A 20,924-nucleotide genomic window follows, 5' to 3' on the forward strand; every position below is an offset into this window, starting at 1 on the left:
AAGAGGAAAGCACCCGGCTTGGTTCCACTGCCAATGGGTAACTCGGCGTCCTTGGGGCCGGCTTTGTTGATTACAGTGAAGTCTACGCAGACTCTCCACTTCCTATTCTTCTTCTTGACAACCACATGATTCGCAAGCCAGTCTGGGTATTTGACCTCGTCGTGTACTACTTTGGCTCGATCAGGACCTAGCCTTCTTCTTTTCTACTTAATAGGTTTGACGCTCGGATCCACCTGTAACTCAAGAGAGATAATCCCTGTATTTATTCTTGGCATATCCTCAAGAGACCATGCAAACGTCGCCATGTTCCTCGCCAAAAACGTCAGATCTTCTCCCGGACTTCTGCGAATAGGAACAAACCGACCATGACCTTCTGTTTAGGGTTTTTAGGGTCGATTTAAACTTTGACTATTCCTGCTTGTTTTTGTCCATTAAGGTAGATGAGAAGCTCTCCCCTCGGGGAAACCTCAATCTGGAACTGATCCATCAACCGATAACTCGTCAAGTAGCAGGATCGAGCGGTTTCCTGATCTCCTCTGATGGTCACCACCCCCTCCTCAGTTGGGAACTTAACGCATTGATGATACATCCAAGAGATTGCTTTCACCCGGTTTATCCAGGATGTCCCGAGGAACACTATACGCTGAAGGAATATCAAGAACGATGAAGCCTAATGATCCCGAGCGACTGAGGTATCACCCGCAAAAGTGGTCAAGGGAACTGGGGCTCCCATGACGTTTTTCTCTCTAAACCCCATGCGCCGAAAGTTCCCAGGGAATATGAGGTCCACTAAACTTCCCGTGTCAACCAAGAATCGAAACACTTTGCAATTGATAAGGACCATGGTTACGATTAGTAAGTCATCACGGGGCTTTACGAAGTATAAGGTATCCGTTTCTGCGAAGGACATAGAGTACTTTGTCGCCACGGAGCCGGGAACACGGTTCGACTCGAGTCTGCACCAACCTGCCCGAGCGTACGTGGGAACCGGGCCACCAACGATCACATTAAACCTCCTCTTCTGGGCACTGGTAAGAAGGTGTCCAGAGACGATCCTACCATGGATGTAACAACTCGTCCCGTGGACCCCACTAGCCTCACTGCTAGCTGCCCCAACGGACCCCAAGCTGGCCCTGCAGGGCATCGATCCTAACCTATCACTGTGGATATCCCAATCCACCAGTAGGTTATTGGTGCGCCAGGCGTTCCTCGAACCCTGGTCCCCACCCTTTAACAACCTTCCCACATGACAAGTTGCCACCAATTGACCTGACGGCTAGCGGGGGCTAGCAGGATCCACAGACGGTCTGTTGTGGCAGCTAGCGGGGGATTAGTGGGGTCCGCGGGACGGATTGTCACAATGGATGTTATGGTTCTGGTCTTGTGACATGAGCCCTCTACGTCCAAGAACCGAAGAATATTGCCCTTCAAACACGGATTCCCACCGGTCGAGTCCTGCGACCAAAAGATCCAACCGAGTAGAAATCTTAAAAAGGGATTTTTCAATGTTTGCCTGAGATTGATGAAGAGGATTCAGCTTTTCCATCACTGTGTCGTGTCTAACACTTGAGACAACAATCGTGTGAGAGATGAAACTAAAAACAAGATACACTATCTCAACTGTTGTAGGTTAACTTTAGTTATTCAGTTCTGTTTTTCTATGTCATAGGTAAAATAGGAGATGTAAAATGCAAATGTATGACTCGTTTTCGGCCTTAAAAAAATGGAAAAAAGATGGCTATCTACATGAAGTATAAGAGAAAATATGGTCACACATACCAAGTATACTATTGTATCTTCAACTACGCGAAGTATATGTATTACATGGCCATATGCATGAACTATATGACGTTATGTGGTCAACACCATAGACATACAATCCGGTACACCGGTCGACTGACACCGGCGAAGACCGATGTTGACTCCGGCGTTTGACTAAAAAATGTAGTCTAACATTTTTTCTCTTTAAAAAAAATTTATATTAAATCATTAATGGTTTTTCATGGTTAAAAACATATTCAATTCAATATCTTCATATTTTTATATATCTCTAATGTATTTATTCTTATAATTAGTTAATTTTTATTTTTAAAGCTAAACTAATAGTTAAATAAAAATCATTGATAATTATTTCCAAGATGTAATATAAAAGTATTTGCAAAAATACTCTTATTCTATACCCTTTTGCAAACATACCCTCAAATCAAATATATTATCTTGCTACAATTAATTATTTTATATATTAGAAGTAAATATTGCGAATTTATTTTTTTGTTTTTTAAATGTTATTAAGAGTATGTAAATTTTATAGTAAAGGTATCTAAAATTTTATACAACATTTACCATGCAAACTTTAGAGTAAAGAGTCATATACTCAATCTTTTGCATATTATTTTTCTAATGAAAGTAGTTGAATTTGATTTTATTGATTTGTAGTATTTATATAATCTGATTATCAAAGATTTATAAATATATATATATATATATATATATATATATATCTTGAAAATAATTATTAATGATTTTTATTTAATCATTAATTTAGCTTTAAAAATAAAAACTAACTAATTAAAAGAATGAATACATTAGAGATATATAAAAAATATTTAGATATTGAATTGAATATGTTTCTTAATCATGAAAAACTAAAATTGTTTATATATAATATTTTATTATTTTTGATGTTTAATAGAAAAAAATACATTTTTTTTGGTCAATGTCGGTCTTCGCTGGAGTCAATGTCAGTCTTCACCGGAGTCAGTCGACCGGTGTACCAGATTATATGTTTATGGTGTTGACCACATAACATCATATAGTTCATGCATGTGGCCATGTAATACATATACTTCGTGTAGTTGATGATACAATAGTATACTTGATATGTGTGACCATGTTTTTTCTTATATTTCATGTAACTAACCATCTTTTTTCCTAAAAAAATTATTAGTTTCGAATGATTGAATCACAAACCAAAAAAATATTGATTTATCTCATTTCGTATATCTTTTATGAGGAAATTTCAAAGATTATGAGTGTCAGGATATGTCCCCTCGAATGGTAGGAGACAATAGTAAAATGCTGAAAAGTATAAGGCAAAACAAAGTCATGAAAATTTTAAAGGAGCGATGTGATAGGATGAATAATAGTTAATGTAAAGATAAGGAAGATAAGAAAGATAAGAGGTGTAAAAAAAACTAAAAATTGGATGGTCAACGGACACGCATTGAACTTGAACGTCACTTGTCATTAGAGGTGGATATATCGGTGGGACTGAGTTTGTGTGGACTAGTCTGAAAAAAACATGAAGAACTATGGATGATAATATAGAGAGATGACTACATGATTATTATGTACTCAAAGTACCTTCCTAAACTATAATAATTATTACGATAAATGTACATACTGAATATTAAGGCAACTAAATTACTCAAACATGATCACCAAAAATATTTAGGCAATTATTATTAGTTTCGAATGATTCTAGCAAAAACCAAAAATATTGACTTATCTCATTTCATAAATCTTTTGTTAGTTCTAAAAAAAGCACAATGGCATAATTAAAGCAAAAAAAAAAAACTATAAACAAAATCCTGCGCAAATCACCTAGTACAATACAAATATTAAATCACAAAATCAATCCAAATTATGGATGGTATAAAAAGACCAAAAACATAACTAAACAATAAACAGGATTGCCAACCTCTCCAAGTATTCAAATATATTTTTAAATTTGAGTTTGATACATAGCAATTGATTAACGCGCGAAATTTAAGATCACATTCACCGAGGATATAATCTGGTGATTGATGCATCGTTAATAGACACTGGAACAGATGTACTCGTCGTAGATTTATCTTCAAGCGTGTCTTCGGGTCTAGTATGATTGGAAAACCCTGGTGGCCTAGGCACTGGTAAATTCATAGTATTACTAGTGAACATCACTAATATGGTTGACATGGATGGACGGTCTACAGGAACTTCTTGAACGCACAAAAGCCCGATATGGATGCATCGAACCACTTCACTCTTCGGGCACTTATCTATGATAATTGGATCCACGAGGTCTAACGGTGTTCCATAATTCCAAAGCCTCCAAGCCTACAATAGAAGTCAATTTATCAATCAGTTGCCACCATAGCAATTAATACTTGATTGCCTTTAAACTTACATATGTGATCAAGTCGTGTGAATCATCCGTCCCGTGGAAGCTGTTATTCTTCCTACCACTTATAATCTCAAGTAGTAACACTCCGAAGCTATAGACATCAGACTTCATTGAGAACTGGCCGCGCATCGCATATTCGGGAGCCATGTAACCACTGGAATCCACAACATAAATTCATTACGTTGGCAAAATATGTCCAGTGGGAATTTTTCAGTGAGAGTCTCTTCTTGATGGCTATTCATTTCTATCTCATTTGTTCAACAAAATTCAAATCCAAAACTATAGCTCGTAATATTAGTTTGGTTCCATCATATAACCTCTAGGTTTTTTCTTCTAGAGAAAGGTAGTTGAGAGGAATACTTACTAGGTACCAACTATTCTTTTTGTGTTTTCCTCGGTTTGTTCTAATTCGAAGATCCGAGCCATTCCAAAATCTGCAATTTTTGGATTCATATCCGCATCCAAGAGACATTGCTCGCTTTTAAGTCACGATGTATGATTGTGAGTCGTGAATCCTGATGAAGATACAGAATCCCTCGAGCAATTCCTCCAATGATATTAAATCGTCTAGTCCAGTCCAGCTGACCTTTCTTTGTAGGGTCTGTGCACATCCATGAATTATAGTTAGATCCTAATTTTTGCAACCCTCCCCAAAGCTTGAAGAGAGGCTAAAGAATCATTGAAACAAAGAAATAACTGCAACTCACCGAAGAGGACATAATTAAGGCTTTTGTTTGGAACATACTCGTAGACCAATATCCTTTCTTCTCGTTCTAACGAAAATCCGAGAAGCCTAACCAGATTTCTATGCTGAAGCTTTGCAACAAGAACAACCTCGTTCTTAAACTCTGTGTCACCTTGTTCTGATGATTTTGACAGTCTCTTCACCGCAACTTCAGTCCCATTCGAAAATATACCCTGTCATGTGTCCCATCATCTTGTTTTCCAATCGTGTTTACACAAAATTTCAATAAGATGTAGTGAACCTCACAAGCAGTTAAAGAAGTAATACCTTGTAGACCTCACCGAATCCACCACGACCAATCTTATTATCCTCTGAATAATAATTTGTTGCAGCTTGAATTGTTTTGTGATCAAGTTGCAACGATTCTATGGTTGTTATATCATCCTCTGTTACAAAATAAAAGTTTTAGTAGTCAGGAGAAAAGAGGCTGAACAATGAGATTAGTAAACTCAGTAAAGATTGTTAATCACTTGAATCTTTACCATTAAATGAAGGTGTTGTCTCATAAGTCTTCTTTGCCCTTTTGGCAAGGAAACAATAACCCGCTATGAAAAGCAGAACAGCCACTATAATAGGCACAACAATGGCTACCACTAACACAGATGAATTCCCATCTTTCCCTGCGTTTAAAATCAGTAGTGCCCTTTTTAATAACAAACCAAAATTCTGAAAAAAGGAAACTTTCTATTTTGGTATTGCTAATTACAAATGACAGACAAAGAAGAACTCTGAAATTCTGGTCGAAGGACAAAACCTTTTTTTTTTTTATCGAAAAACTAATTTTTTATATTGGTATTTAGTTATTTACTAATAGGGAATCATTTACTAAAAAAAATTAAAAAGTTAATTCTGGAAAAATTTGGGCTTCGAACATGAAAAAGCATAGGAAGTAGACAGAGAGGTCTGACCATCTCGGGGAGGAGGCTTCGGTGGTGGTGACTGAAGTGTGCTACTGCTAATGACGGATTCGTCGTAAAATCGGTATAACTCGTATCTTGAATTACAGCTCGGCAAAAGAACTCTTGCCCCGATTCTTTCAGTGGGTAATTGATTGATGGACGTTTTCAAACAAAGCGAACAGTCTTGTGCCGTCAGATCAGGGGTGCACTGAACAAGTCCGTACAATGCTTGAGACGCATTAAAGTTGGATTTTATCGCACCCAATTTTCTGGAACTAGCCGCGGCTTCACTTGCTGCTTGGTTCATCAAGGATAAAACCAATCCTCGGAAACTCTCTTGTTGGTTTGTTGGAATATTAATGAGGCTGGGTAAGGTGTATCTTTCTATCGTCCGAAGGGTCGAGAGAATATTCCGATGAGAGTATCTGAGCATACAGTCATCGTAATAGAGCACGGCCTCTTTCTGATTCGGACACCGATTTAAGGATTGGTTGACGGCAAAGACGACGCAGTCACGACATCTTTCCGGCGAGACGCCTCCGCAAAGGAAAAGTCCGGTGACCATGTCGGGGTCTTGACCAATTCTGGCATTTTGGAATCCTGTGGAGTATGAAGCGTTGCGGGAAGATAAGAAAGACAAAAGAGTTGTGAGATTGTTGTAGTAAGTGCTGTTCCTTGAATACGTTGTCGTATTTGGACAAACATACTGTAAGAGCGTAAGATCCTGAGCAGAAGCTCTGATGATAGAGAGGAAGAACAAAACGAAAAGGAAGATGAAAGAGGCGAAAGAAGACATCGTTCGACTTCTATGATTTGGGTTTCTCACATCAGGGGTTTTGTTTATATGAATTTTTCTAACGTAATATTAACGTTAAGAACCGTAAGATACACGTTGATTGTGAACAGACGACAAGTCGACTCAAAATAAAGGGGTTTTGTTTTAAATTTTTTGAGTTTTTTGGGCTTTCTTTTGGATGTCATTTTTGTGTAGTCTACTTTTTTTTGTCAATATTGGAAAAAAAAACTTAAAATTGATTGAGAAGTCTATATATGCAATAGGAGACCGGAGAATACAAACATTTTACGTCAACTCGTCTACTGTTGTTTGTGAATGGAAAGCAAGATAAAAACTGTATTGGAAAATGCTGATAGCCTGAAAAGTATAAGGCAAAACAAAGTCATGAAGATTTTAAAGGAGTGATGTGATAGGATGAATAATAGTAAATGTAAAGAGATAAGGAAGATAAAAGGTGTAGAAAAAAAAAAAATTGTATGGTCGATGGACGCGCATTTAACGTGAACGTCACTTGTCATTAGAGGTGCCGAGGTGGATATATTGTTGGGACTGAGTTTGTGTGGACTAGTCTGAAAAAAACATATTGATAGAACTTTCAATGATAATATTGATAGAGATGACTACATGATTATATACTCAAAGAGGTGTATTTACCTTCCTAAACAATAACAATTACTAGGGGTTGTAGCGCAGGAGTTTTATTATATACTCCCTCCGTTCCATAATATACGATACTTAGAAGATTATTTTTGTTTCATAATATATGATGTTTTCAAATTTCTATTAACTTTTAGATTAATTTTATATTTTATATTATGTAGTAATGGTTATGATTGGTTAAACTTTTTTTTTTTTTGTTCACCTATTGGTTAAACTTTTTAAAAGTAACATTTTTTTAATGTGTGTTTCTAATAAAACATCATATATTTTGAAACAGAGGGAGTATTTATTTTGGTAGGTATTTTTTAAATTTATTTGTTATTTAATTTTGGTCGTTTTCTTTGTTCTTGTTTTTTTTTTTTTTTTTTTTTTCAACCAAACATTTAAATAAATTAAAAGGTGACTCCAGAATTGGTTGTCCAATTTGGAGGGGAAGAGTTTACAAAAGTAAGTGCAGAAACTAAAGATCTAGAAGAGCGCGCCAGACAATCAGCTCGCCCGTTAGCAGTCCTCGGAATCTGGGTCAGAGTCAAGGAGGAGAAGGATGAACTTAGCGAATAGAAATCTTCGGGAGCCTGCACCATCGCCACCAACTCTGAGCTATCAGACTCAAAATTGGGACAATCTATCCCTGCCGCACGAAGAGACTCCATAGCCCATATCAAGGCTTGAAACTCCGTATGGAGAGGGGAGGGACTACGTCGCAAACTGCGAGCTCCCAAAAGAATCGTCCTATCATCATTAGTACCATACCACCATCCCAAACCTTCCAAAGGATCCGAACCTTTCCAGGAGCCATCAACCTGGCAGCGAATCGAAGAGTTCCTTACCTCCAGAGGAGGCTGGGGGACCAAATAATTCGCAGAGAAAGACTTGGCCTCCTCCCAAAAAAGTTTATCGTTTAACGCCTGATTTATAATATCCATAGGCTCTGCTTCAATTCCTTGAAACACCTTGTTGTTCCTATCTTTCCAAATTGTCCATAATATCCAAGGCAACATATAACAAATGCCTGAACCCCCAGAATTAGAAAAGGTGTTGGAGTAAAGATAATCTAAATTAGAGTACACAGATCCAAAAGGAAAGCCAGTCAAAGACAACTGGACCGGAGATAACTCCCAAATTAAACGCGAACGAACACACTCAAAAAGAGCGTGATTGATAGTCTCCACCTCTGAACCGCACCGCAGACACATATCATCGCATCGGACACCCCGGTGCGCGAGCCGTTCCTTCACAGGAAGTGTCCCAGACGCCATCTGCCAGAAAAAATGTTGGACCTTTGAGGGAACATCAAGTTTCCATGCTTGTGCCCGTAAAGCTGTGCATGTCGGCCCGTACACGACTTCCTTATGTAAATCCCGTGCTAGTCTATAACCAGATTTTACTGAATACTTGACGGACTTAGTGTAATGCCAAATCACTCTGTCCGGAATCAATGACTTACTGACCGTCAGACTCCGTACAAGCTGAATGTCCGCTGGATCCAAGAACTCCTCTAAAATAGGCAAGTGCCAATCCAATGTTAGGGGATTAATTAGGTGGTTTACCATCAGGTTAGGATGAAGTACTCTCCCCCTGCTATTCGCCGGTCTTGTCTGATGATCCGGGATCCACGAATCTCGCCAAACCGAAATGTTACGCCCCGACCCTACGAGCCACCTTGCCCCTCTTTCCACTAATCCCTTTGTCGAGAAAATGCTCCTCCATGCAAAGGATGGAGAATAAGGTTTAGTCGCCAATAAAGGATGTTTTCTCCTGAAATATCGACCGCGCATCACCCGAGCCATCAAAGAATTTGGGTAATGGATCAGCCTCCAATACTGCTTAGCCAGCATTGCATCATTAAATTCTTCCAGAGCACGGAAACCCAAGCCCCCATCGCATTTATCCTTACACAGTTTATCCCAAGCTACCCAATGCATACCTCTGGCCTTATCATTAGACTTCCACCAGAATTTTGATATAGCACTCGTAAGACTGGACGTTAACTCCTGAGTCAATTTATAACATGACATGACATGCGTCGGAAGAGCTAACGCAACTGATTTTATCATAATCTCTTTACCTCCTTTTGATAGGATCTTCGCCGACCAGCCATTAACTCGATCATCTAAGCGATCATTAACATATCTGAAAACTTCAGTTTTCGAACCCTGTAGGTTCTCAGGAATACCCAAATAAGAACCCATTCCACCCTCTCTGGAGATACCAATTACTGTTTTAATCCGAGACCTTACATCAGACGGCACTTTCTTACCGAACATGATGGACGATTTCTCTAAGTTTACCTCTTGACCCGAGGCTTTCCCATAGTTACCTATAATATCCATTACCACTTTACATTCAGACTCCTCTGCCTTACAAAAGAACAGACTATCATCTGCAAACAAAAGATGTGAGATCGATGGGTAATCCCGAGCAATTGAAATTCCTGTAAGTCTCTTCTCCCGTTCAGCCTTTTTAATATTTGCTATCAAGACCTCTGTACAAAGAATAAACAAATAGGGAGAAAGAGGATCACCCTGACGTAAATCCCTCTTTGGTAAAATGGATCCCCGAGGTTGACCATTTAGGAGAACTTGATACGACACCGAAGAAACACACCACATAATCCATGAAATCCACCGCCTATCAAAACCTAACTTAATCATCACCGCTTCCAAAAAATCCCATTCAACCCGGTCATACGCTTTACTCATATCCGTTTTAAAAGCCAAAAACTCCGACTTGCAGCGTGGATTAGTATTTAACCCGTGAAACATTTCCTGGGCAACTAGGATATTATCAGTAATCAACCTACCCGACACAAAGGCCGATTGTGTCTCTGAGACCATCGACGGTAAAAACCGCTTCAGCCGAAAACATAAAGCTTTCGAAATAATCTTATAGCTCACATTACAAAGACTGATAGGCCGAAATTCCGTCATACGTTGTGGTTGATCCACCTTAGTAATGAGACAGATATTTGTTTCATTGAGGCGAGGATCAAAACCACCCGTCCTGAAAAAGTTTTTAACCAAGGCCACCAAATCTCCTTTTAAAGAAGGCCAGAATCGTTGAAAAAATAAAGCTGTCATACCATCAGGGCATGGAGATTTCTCAGGATGCATAGCAAATAAAGCTTTCCGAACCTCCGCCTCCGTAATTTCCCTTGTTAGACTTCGGTTCATAGCATCTGTAATGATAGGTGAAATCTCTTGAAGTATATCTGAAATACCACTTACATCAGATCGTTTAAACAAATCCTCAAAATATATGGAGGCTATAGGCTCCATTCCCAAAGGTGACTCATCCCAGACATTATCCGGACCAAATAACCCAACAATCTTATTCCGAACCCTCCTCTGCTTAGTCGAAGCATGAAAATATTTTGTATTCTTATCCCCCACCCGTAACCAGAATTTCCTGCTCTTCTGTTGCCAGTACAACTCCTCATCCCGATAAGCCTCTTTTAGTTTTCTCTCAATGTCCCGAATCTCATCCTGAGAAATCAAATCATCCATCTTTGCCTCCTGCAAGGCAGCCTTAAGTGAAGAGATAAGGGACGAACCAGAAGCCACATTTCGCCACCACGAAATCGAGTTTCGACAATTCCTAATTTTATCCACAAAAGCCGGAACCCGAAAGTTATTTGTGCGCGCCCAACCGGACTCTACCGCCCCTAAAAGTCCATCCTTCCCCAACCAGCGTTTATCAAACCAAAACTGCCTATACCGACGAGAGGCTGTTTTCTGACAAGTAGCCAAAATAGGACAATGATCAGACCCAACCATCTCCAAATAATCAACCCTCAAATTTGGGAAAAAACAGTGCCAATCTTCGTTACCTAAGGCACGATCTAAGCGGCGCCGAACCACCTGTTATTACAACGATTACCTCTCCAGGATAACTGCTCTCCATAACACGGGAACTCAAGCATACCACAGTGCCGAATCATTGTTTGAAAAGGCACAAAAGAGGAAGCAGGCCGTAAAGCCCCACCTTTTTTCTCGTGATTCCCAACCAGTTCATTAAAATCACCAATCAAAAACCAAGGATCGATCCGGAAAGATCCAATATCCATTAGCTTCTCCCAAACCTTTGCCCGATTTTGCGGGATTGGATCCCTATAAACGAAAGACAAATAAACCAATTGTTGACCAAAGGAAGCGTGAGCATCAATAATTCGATTACTATCATATAAAATAATTAGATTACTATCATATAAAATAGAAAGTTTTATTTCATCCACTTTGTTCTTGTTTTTATATTGTGGTTTCTCGGTTTCTTTTTTTTGGGGGGTTTTAAAAAAAGTTCGGTAAAATTGTTGCATTATAATCTGAGAGAAGTTTTTGAAATGGTTATTGTAAACTTTTGTACGTAAACATACACCCTATAGAAACCATTTTCGGTGCATGATATCCTTGGGTTTAACCCGAGATATAGTCAATTGACTCTATTTCTTTACACACTTTAGGTTTTTCGTTTTATTGTTCTGTGATTTATTTTTCCTCTCCAAAAACCCAATTTTTTCTTTTGCTGATGTTGGTAGATTTTAAGTTGGGTAATTTGCTATGTGTTATGAGTGATTGATGACGGATTGAAGTGTGTTTGTTTCTATAAGTATGTGGTTTTTTTTTTTTAGTTGAGGTCCATTTCGACAAGCATAATTTGATTGTTTGAATGATACTGATCACGTTTGGGTTTTTTTTTTTGTGTAATCAGTTTTGATGGTGTGGCTGATTATTTGTTTGGTACGGGGTTTTTAGTTTTTGTTTGGCTGACCATATTAACATGAACATATTAACATATTTTAGTATGACAGAGCCTTTACCATATTAACATGAACATTATAGAACTTACGTTTCTTGAATTCTCTTTTGTCTATCATCACTCTTTCTTTTCTTTAACTGCATTTATCTTTTTCCTTTCTGTTGCCTCCACCACTAACTCTTTCTTTCGTGTTTTTTTGGGTTACCCTAATTGTCTGTAATTATTCATAATGTGGGGAAATGGAGACGGGAGCTAATGTTAACAAAATTTGTGTAAAATAATTGAAGAATTCTGAACAGTTGGAGAATATGTTAAGTCTAATCACTGTTTGTAAATGTGATCTTTAGTTTTTTTGAGTGATTTAATTATTTTGTAACGTAAAATTTTAGTGGGAAAGGATATGCAGTACTTTAGAGGTTAAATATTTCTTACATAATAAAATTGTTTTTTGGGACAACTTTTTTAATCATTCATATTGCGTTTAGAATTAATTTTTAGTTTTTAAAGTTGTTGATTTATGTGAGGGCTACAATATATTGTGAGTGTTGATAATATAGTAAGTAACTCATAGAAATGTAAAATGATACGTAAGGGTTAAATTTGAGGAGTTATTTAGGTTGTGGTGATCACGCTGTATATTTTAGTTTAATCTATATTTGCTATGCCTTTTTTTTTGTTAGTATAAGGTGCTCGTAACTGGTGATAAATTTGAGGTCAATTTTCTCAACAAAAATAAAACTATTTAAAAAATATAAGTATTGGATTTGTTTTAAAAAATTCAATTGAAACAGTCAATTAAAAATTAATAGGGATCTGATTTTTCTGGCTATGTTGTAAATAGGAGTGAATCAAAACCAAAAACAAGGCAAACGAATCATAAGACAATGAGCAGAAACTTTCTACACAAGTTACAAAAGAAATCTAGGGTTTCTTTACCTTTAATGGCCTCGACAGTGGTGACCGATGTTGGTGAACTACTCTGTTGCACATACAGTAATCACTTTCCAAATATAATCAACAATCATTACTTAACATAAATTCAGAATGACTATAAATCAAACAACAATCAAACATCTTATTTTTCATCAATAACTTTTATTTTATTTTATGCACTTTCATGACAATTACACATTCAAACATTTTTTTTTCTTTACAATACTTAAAAAGTTTTACTTTCCTTATTGGTTTGGCAATTGTCACTTTTTCTGACTCACAAACTTCATTCCTTGGAAACCACGGCCCATAGTTCAATTCTTCTTGTATTGCTTGTCAACGGTTTATGACCATTAATGAACCCGTCGGTCCAACATTCTCAAGTATCCTTTTCATTTTCATTTTCATTCTCATTCACATTCACATTCAAAATTTATTTTTATAGATAATATGTTAATTCATAACATCAAATCATGTCACTTATGTGTTTTGCATATGTCATGTTACTAACAATCTATTTTACCATGCACACAAATTCACACAAACACTTTCAATCAACAAGCAATTCTCGAGTCTATACTCAACCACTATCGAAAAGTATACAGAAAAAAAAAGGTTACTGCATATCCCGTAAATACCACCCTCACCTTAGTCTTAACTTGTTGGAGACTTCCACCTTGATTCTCCATCAACCAAAATATATAAACATGCCTCATGAATACTCCAGTAGAGCTTCAGCTCAATCCAACATCGTTTTCCAGACCAAACAATGCAACTTGTCACAATTAACTCTTATGCATGTCAGTTTCTGAAACATACGAATAAATCAAGAACTAACCATTGAAAATATAATCCCATCGTTGGATCTTAGCTATTAGTACCATGAAGCTTGTCACAAAATTTCGTCTCAACAGAGAATTTGTAGATCTCCAGACGACGTCATCAATAACCTAACTCGGAACTGTTTACTGGTTCATATGTGGCACATATTTGCACAGCTTTCCAGCAGTTACTTGGACATAAAGTAATGTGCATATCTTCTCGAATGTAACTCCTATTGAAGTCTGTTGATTGCTGTGGACTCTTGGCTTGGTGGTGATCACACCGATATCTTCACATAGCCATACCAATGTCAGATCCGGTGTCGACTAGCCCTTAAACTTCCCCCACCGCAATGCTTTTATTTCTTTATTCCTCTTTCTTATTTCTCTCTTCTCCGTCACGTCTCCACCGCCATCTCCGATTGAATGCAACGACACACCCGGCAGATATAACAATAATGATGGTGATGTCAGGTCCGATCTTCTTCATGAAACACCTCGTTTTCTCTCTGGTTGGGACAACTCACGTACATGTCCTAGCGTCAAAAATGATGGAGCGAGACACGTACAAGGACAAAGACTGCGTTACGCTAATCAACGTAAAGACGCTGTCGGTGAGCTCCGGTCAATAAGACAATAACCAAGACGGTAACTTCCATGCAGCGATATTTGGTTCTCGACAACTTGGCATAGGTTAGGGTTCTCTAGATTTCGTGCTCTCGGTTTCCTTTGATTTTGTTAAGCGGCTTGTTGAAGAAGGAGAGATATTACGCCTATATATATTCACAAAGGCACGCACACCAAAACCCTTTGTCGTTCGTGGAGGGTACCTTTGGATCACTAATGGGATGTATTGTAGTATCAACCAAATTGGCCCATTAATGTGGGAGAGGGATGTTACAATTTTGATACGATATATAAACAAAGCAAAAAGATAAAAATGCATTCAAATGGAGCACGAGCACCTAGATGCATAACCAAATATATAAACAAACCAGTCATTTCTCATGTGCACAAACTATCAACACTTAACTAGGGAATTTGGAACTACAAGTTCGAGTTCCTACATACATGTAGAAAGGACAATAATTGAAACAGGAGATATTGCCGTTGTAGAAAGGAGGAACTAGAACACGTCCAAACTTATTCGCCGCCACACAAAAAAAAGAAAAAAAAACAAGAGTTGGTCGAAGACTTATCAATCTTGGTATTTCGGGTTTGGTCGCTTTGCTCGGTTTTTGTCGTTTGTGTAATGTCTGACAAATTTTTGTCTAATGGATCCCTTTCTCCAATTCATCACAGCTTTGCTATGATTCGTGAAACATGGACATTTTTCCTTGGCGGAAACTTAAGATCTTCCCATCCTTCTTCATCCACTCGCTCAAAGTACTGATCTACCATGCTATCCTTCATGTCCTTTAGTTGCCTTGGCTCCCACTATAATTTCATCAATACAACATTATATTAAAAAATATGACACAACAACCAAATATTAATTGGAACCCACGAAGTGGTGGCGTAGTAGTAGTACAAGGGGATTAGTTCTTTTGTACTAAATGGAGAGATTTGTCAAACCTTTGGGTTCCTATCTTTGTCTACCAATATGGCTCTGCACCCCTGCATAAGTAATACACGTTTTTTGTATTATGGTCTACAACAAAGACAATTTCAGGATGAAGATAAAATTAGAAAAGCTGAAAAAACCTCCTCAAAGTCTCTGCTTATATCTCCCTTCATCAAATTACACACCATTCTATACTCACGAATAAGACACTGCCCCACCCCTTGCAATCTTCCTTCTCTTATCTGAAATTTATAGACAAAGTTAGCTCTTGCCCATCACTGCGTGTGAAACATTCTGGGACTAACCGATCTAAGAGAGATTTTAAGACTTGATGGTGAAGCCTTCTTTAATGCACGAATGGTAGTTGATATCCAATCATTTGGTTCCTGAGTGGCCTCTCTCTCCTAACCAACACATACGATTGTAAAGTGCATCGTCAAAAAGGTAAATTAGGATATTAAATCAGTATATACTATATCCTATATATTAATGACAAACTTACAAGTGCAGATATAATTTCTTCGACAGTTCTTTTAGAGAAGCACCTATCAATAACATCTAACCTGCGTAAAAAAAAAAACGGAAAGATATAAGAAATACTTTACAGAAATTAATTAAATGCTGATACCAATACATATGTTGAAATTTATAAAACATGTAACGTAAAATGTTCTCAATAGCAGAGAAAATGTTTTAGCACATTTCCTACAATGTTTTTGCGATGTTCGGCAAACTAAATTAAGGTACAAGTAGGAAAAGTGTAAAATAATTAAAATCATAAACAGTTGCCTGTGATTAGCACTATGCTGCTTGAGGTGTGGATGCTGAGTGTATGCATTGAGAATTGTTGAGACAAAGTTTGGATCATTTGAATCAACTCCCCAAAGATCTGTTTCTAATGCGGTCAACCTCTGTGAAAAGGAATAACTTTACTAAATAACGAGACTTGGCCACGGAAATAGTGCTCAACAATAGTAGCGATAAAAAATTATGAAGGGTTAGAGCCATTCAAAATGTCAGAGGAAATACACTCTAAAAAAATAGACAAACCACAAGTTTTGTGGTTATCAATATAGACCATCAAACCAAAGAAAATAAGCATTTTGAATATTAAAGACGTAAGCAAAGCAAATTTATACCGTCGAAGGCACAAAATGAGTTGCAAGACCACAAGCAAGCATTTCAGCGCCATCTAACTTAGCTCCTGTGAGACCAACATACTCTCCTGATGAAGAAGACAGGTAACGATAAGAGAAGGAGATAAGCACGAACTTTATGGACATGTTAATTTTTTATTTTTCAAAAAAAAAAAAATATGGACATGTATATACATACTCATGAAATTTTATATTTTAATTTGCTGAATGTAAATACTTCAGAAACTAAATTTCTTTTAAAAAAAAAATTTCTTTAGAAAAAAAAATCAATTTTTTTTCAAAACCTTTTATGACATAATAGTTATATTTAATATGATCGTCATAATATAAGCTTTGCAAAATTATAACCCTACGGATGTTATCAATGAAGAAGTTCTTTAGGCATCTACTAAATTCCCATATTGATATTAGATTCTCTTATTCTCTAAAATTAGGATACGTTTACAAAATAAACTAGTCAACATATTCTATGCACAAATAGATGGTAACTGCAATTAAAAATAACCTAACAAAAGAAAAGAAAACTGCAATTGAATATAAAAAGTGGTAATTGTTGTCACTTCCAAGTTCCAAAGCTGACGCAGAAACACGCGGCATTTTAAGTGTTATATCTTTATATGCATATGGGGATGCCACTATATTCGGCATTTTAGGTGTTATATCATATGCATATGGGGATGCCACTATATTCGGCATGATGCATGCTACTAGTTTATGATATGTGCTAGAACGCAGTTTGATCAAACATATATAATGGTTACAATTGAATTTATGTCGTCTAACCCTTGCAAATATGTGGGAAAAGTGATAAATTTTTAAAAAGGAATTTGCCAACATTTAGAAGTGTCAAACTTCTCTAAATCATCTTACCGCATGATCTTAACATTTTTCATTTAACCCACCATCTATCCTAACTTATTCTTTTATATGACTTGTGAGCTTTTACAATTTTATTCTCTTTAACCAAATCAAAATTTTACAAAAAACAATTCATCATGAAAAATATTTAAAATCAAAGTAGTGTTTTTATAGTTTCTATATTTTTTATCTAAATATTTATCATATTCTATACAAATGTTAAATTAAAATACTTTATAAAAAATTTTAAATTATATATCATATACTTTAGGTTTGGGTTCTCTATTTACAAATGTCCAGCACTAGTATAAGACAAGTAAAGCATACGCTTTAGGCCACACAATATTGAGTAAAAAATTGAGGCCATATTGTTGTATATGTTATTGGTCTCCCATCCTTTACATACTTTTCTTCTACTAGTTTTCTCATCTATTACTTCGTTCTTTTATTAATCAAATTTCACATCTACACTTGTTAATTTAAAACCAAAATTGTAATATATTAACTAAAATACGAAAACACATAAAAAATATAAACTAATAATGCATATAAATTTATTTCTTGTCCACATATATACATATACAACTTGATAAATATTACTAAAACACCTTTTAAAAAAAAATAGATATATAGTAACAAATTAATTTTTAAAAGTTTCATAATTTTAAATAATTTAACTTCTATACATTTTCTTTAAGCCACATAAACTATAAGACCAGTCATAGGGGTATGGTTTACTATTTGGAATTTAGGGTTTAGATTTTAGTCATTTTGTACATAGAAGATAACATGAATGGGTATTTTTGAAAAGTGACATAAAAAATGTTATCTTTCAAAAATACCCCCAAGAAAAAAGTATATAAATTACTATCTTTTAATGCTATTAAAACAAAATATTCATTTAGTGCTACTTTCTTATAGGTTAAATAATTAATATTTGTTTTAAAATTCAAAATCAGGGTATATGCATTAAAAAAACTATTTATTAATAATATAGATGATGTGACTGTTTATTTGTTTTACTCAATAGAATCAAAAAAAGATATGATAGGTGAAGTATAATGATTAATTCTTAAAACTATTTATTAATAATATAGATGATGTGACTGTTTAATTGTTTTACTAAATAGAATCAAACAAAGATATGATAGGTGAAGTACAATGATTAATTTTTAGCAAAAGAAAAGTATAATGATTAATAAAAAATGATATGGTAAGTTATATATAAAATCTTATTTTGTTCAATTTAACTGGCTGTTAAATATTTTTGAAAATTATTAAAGTATTATTGTTTTTGAAGGTAACTAAATAACATAATTATAAGTGTTTGATATTTTTTACTCTTAATGATTATTGTTATAGTAACTTTTATTTGTAATGGCATTTTGATGTATATTTCTTGTAAGGCATAAGACTATTTTAAATTTTAAATTATGTACATCTGTAATATTAGTAAAGAGATTATATTATAAGGCAAAAAAAAAAGCAAATTAGTTTTGTTACCAAAAAATCCAGGGAGCCTTGACAAGAAGTAGGAGGCGCCTACATCTGGGAAGAGACCTAGAGCTGTCTCAGGCATTGCAAAAACCTTGGAGAAGCTCAAGAGATATGGGAACAAGGTAAAGAATATTAGAGGGAGAGAGGTTTCTAGTTGTCATCCATCAATCCATCTATGTCCATGCTCAAAGTAAAGAATACGTACCGTGTTCTCAGTTGCAATACGAAATCGACCATGGACGGAGACTCCAGCTCCGCCTCCCATGACGATACCATGCAAAACTGAAACCTATAATTTCAAAACGAATTAATGAGCTTATTTTATACTTTGAGTAATTCACTAAAAGAATAGTGTGCATGTTGAGACCTGAGGTTTGCTATACGTGGCCATAGCATAGTTGAGCTTGTATTGCTCAGCGAATATATCAGCAGAGAGTTTCCAATTTCCTAGTCCACGTAAAATAGAGAAAGAGTGAAAGTAAGCAAAAGGTCATAACTCATAAGGAGGATGAAAATGATATACCTTGTAAAATGTTACGAACAGCGGGCTTAACGTCGCCACCAGCACAAAAAGCTCTTCCTTGACCCTGTGGCAAAGTTATGCGCTAATTTATAACAATAACACTAATCGTTATTATTATGTAGATTACTATTATTGTACTGTATGATGATATTACCTTTAGGATGACAAGTTTCACACTAGGGTCCTCCTCATATGCAAGGAGCAGTTGCAGTAACCGAGTCATCTATAGAAAAGATTTCATCCCAATATGTAAGTATAGTGCACGAAAGAGACGAAGGAACAGCAAGGGAAAGATTCAATACCATGTTGAAGGACAGAACATTCAGCTGCTTGGGTCTGTTTAATGTCAAGATTCTAGCACTCGATTTCTCTTCCACCAAAACCTGTGAGCAAAAATTGATTTAGAGAGAGAGAATAACTAAAACTCCACTTCGAATTCCCTTGGAAGGCAATTAAGACCACTCTTATCCCTTGTCCATGAGATTGTGATGTCGATTCGGCTCAAAACGTTTGGTTCGCAATAAAAGAAGAAGAGTCATAGACTCATAGCCCACGAATCACAGTAAATTAAAGAAAGAAAAAAACATACGGGAGAGTGAGAGTCCATCTCTATTGCCATCTTCTTCTTTTTCTCTTGTTTCTTCGCCTTTGTATACTCCTAGACATATATATATAATAGAGCAGCGATGGAATCAACGGATTGTTTTTTTTTTATTCATTTGTAACATCCTAACCAAAATGTTTACTAATAAAAGGGCTAATTGAGGCTCCTCAAACTATTATCCATGTCAACATTTTCAAGTTTAATTTTTAGTAAACATGTGGCTCTTTCGGAAACTAAATTAACAATTCGCGCTTCTTCATTATTATTTGTTATACAATATTTTTTTACAAAAAAAAGTAAAATTAATTACAATTATTGATAATACGTTTTTTCTTCCAAATTCATTGTCTTATCAATAACTGAATCATCTGACTAATGCCTCTTCGTTTTCTACATCTAGAAATATTACTATATCTAGTAAACCATATATATGTATCATTGTTTCTTGCTTTGGCTTCATATACACTGGCTGGATTTCCATTTGTGGTTTTCTAAGTTTTGTGAGCACAACAATCAGAGGAATGAAAGTTACTGACATGAACGACGACAACTCGATGGAGAGATTGCGTCAACTAGGAATAAAGGCATAAAAGAACGGATTGCGACGGTTGAGTCCCAACTTCATGGTTGAAGAACTGATTTATCTCCGAGAATAAATCAAAATTGGAGTCTCAGTTACATGGTACCTACCAATAGGGAAGAACAAGAAAAGGAAAGAGGTTCAAACCCCGAATTATTTTATTTCATTTTGCTAAAATCTTTTTTTTTTTTTAGTTTTTATAATTTGGTAGAAGTTAGGAATTACACACATTTTTCTTATAGAGTGTTGGGGGTAGATTCCCACCCCAAACAAGAGGTCTGGCCCAGGAAAAGCCCATAATAAACCTCCAAAGAAAGGAGGGGTATTACGGTCTTTTAAATAGACGAACCGACACGATTCCCTATAA

General features: G+C 36.1%; 2 protein-coding genes and 1 pseudogene across 4 annotated transcripts; all 3 read right to left on the minus strand.

The window, feature by feature from the left end:
• Window positions 1–4,528: 4,528 nt before the first annotated feature.
• Window positions 4,529–6,715, minus strand: LOC104786584 (cysteine-rich receptor-like protein kinase 7; annotated as a pseudogene). Its single transcript, XR_015556730.1, has 5 exons — window positions 5,819–6,715; window positions 5,393–5,530; window positions 5,178–5,296; window positions 4,873–5,083; window positions 4,529–4,766 (listed from the first exon to the last, which is right to left on the minus strand). The product of XR_015556730.1 is annotated as a cysteine-rich receptor-like protein kinase 7 (transcript).
• A 942-nt stretch (window positions 6,716–7,657) lies between these two features.
• LOC104789164 (uncharacterized) lies at window positions 7,658–11,041 on the minus strand. Its single transcript, XM_010514902.2, has one exon. It carries the CDS (start codon window positions 11,039–11,041, stop codon window positions 7,658–7,660), a length of 3,384 nt encoding a protein of 1,127 aa, XP_010513204.2.
• Window positions 11,042–14,692: 3,651 nt separating this feature from the next.
• LOC104786585 (putative 3-hydroxyisobutyryl-CoA hydrolase 3) lies at window positions 14,693–20,112 on the minus strand. Of its 2 annotated transcripts, XM_087449961.1 has the most exons (14): window positions 19,963–20,108; window positions 19,676–19,756; window positions 19,528–19,596; window positions 19,374–19,437; window positions 19,218–19,297; window positions 19,056–19,139; window positions 18,857–18,941; window positions 16,478–16,563; window positions 16,128–16,249; window positions 15,841–15,901; window positions 15,644–15,742; window positions 15,479–15,580; window positions 15,350–15,391; window positions 14,693–15,211 (listed from the first exon to the last, which is right to left on the minus strand). In XM_087449961.1, exons 1-14 carry the CDS (start codon window positions 19,990–19,992, stop codon window positions 15,071–15,073), a joined length of 1,146 nt encoding a protein of 381 aa, XP_087306087.1. In that variant the 5' UTR covers window positions 19,993–20,108; the 3' UTR covers window positions 14,693–15,070. The 2 variants fall into 2 exon arrangements, 1 of the variants encoding a protein (XP_087306087.1); XR_015556732.1 differs by lacking the exon at window positions 16,128–16,249 and having other exon boundaries at window positions 19,963–20,112.
• Window positions 20,113–20,924: the final 812 nt, after the last annotated feature.

This window comes from Camelina sativa, chromosome 5 (genome assembly GCF_030686135.1).
Source record: "Camelina sativa cultivar CO46 ecotype springtype chromosome 5, ASM3068613v1".
In the NCBI taxonomy this organism is placed as follows: domain Eukaryota; kingdom Viridiplantae; phylum Streptophyta; class Magnoliopsida; order Brassicales; family Brassicaceae; genus Camelina; species Camelina sativa.

What these genes read in the sequence shown, in the direction of transcription:
- LOC104786585 (XM_087449961.1), bottom strand. Translation starts at nt 19,992, where the DNA reads ATGGCAATAGAGATGGACTCTCACTCTCCC. An exon ending in AGATGGACTCTCACTCTCCC is followed by an intron (nt 19,757 to 19,962) that starts GTATGTTTTTTT and finishes TTTTGCTCACAG; the next exon opens with GTTTTGGTGGAAGAGAAATC. An exon ending in CAGCATAGTGCTAATCACAG is followed by an intron (nt 15,902 to 16,127) that starts GCAACTGTTTAT and finishes TTTTTTACGCAG; the next exon opens with GTTAGATGTTATTGATAGGT.
- LOC104789164 (XM_010514902.2), bottom strand. Translation starts at nt 11,041, where the DNA reads ATGGTTGGGTCTGATCATTGTCCTATTTTGGCTACTTGTCAGAAAACA.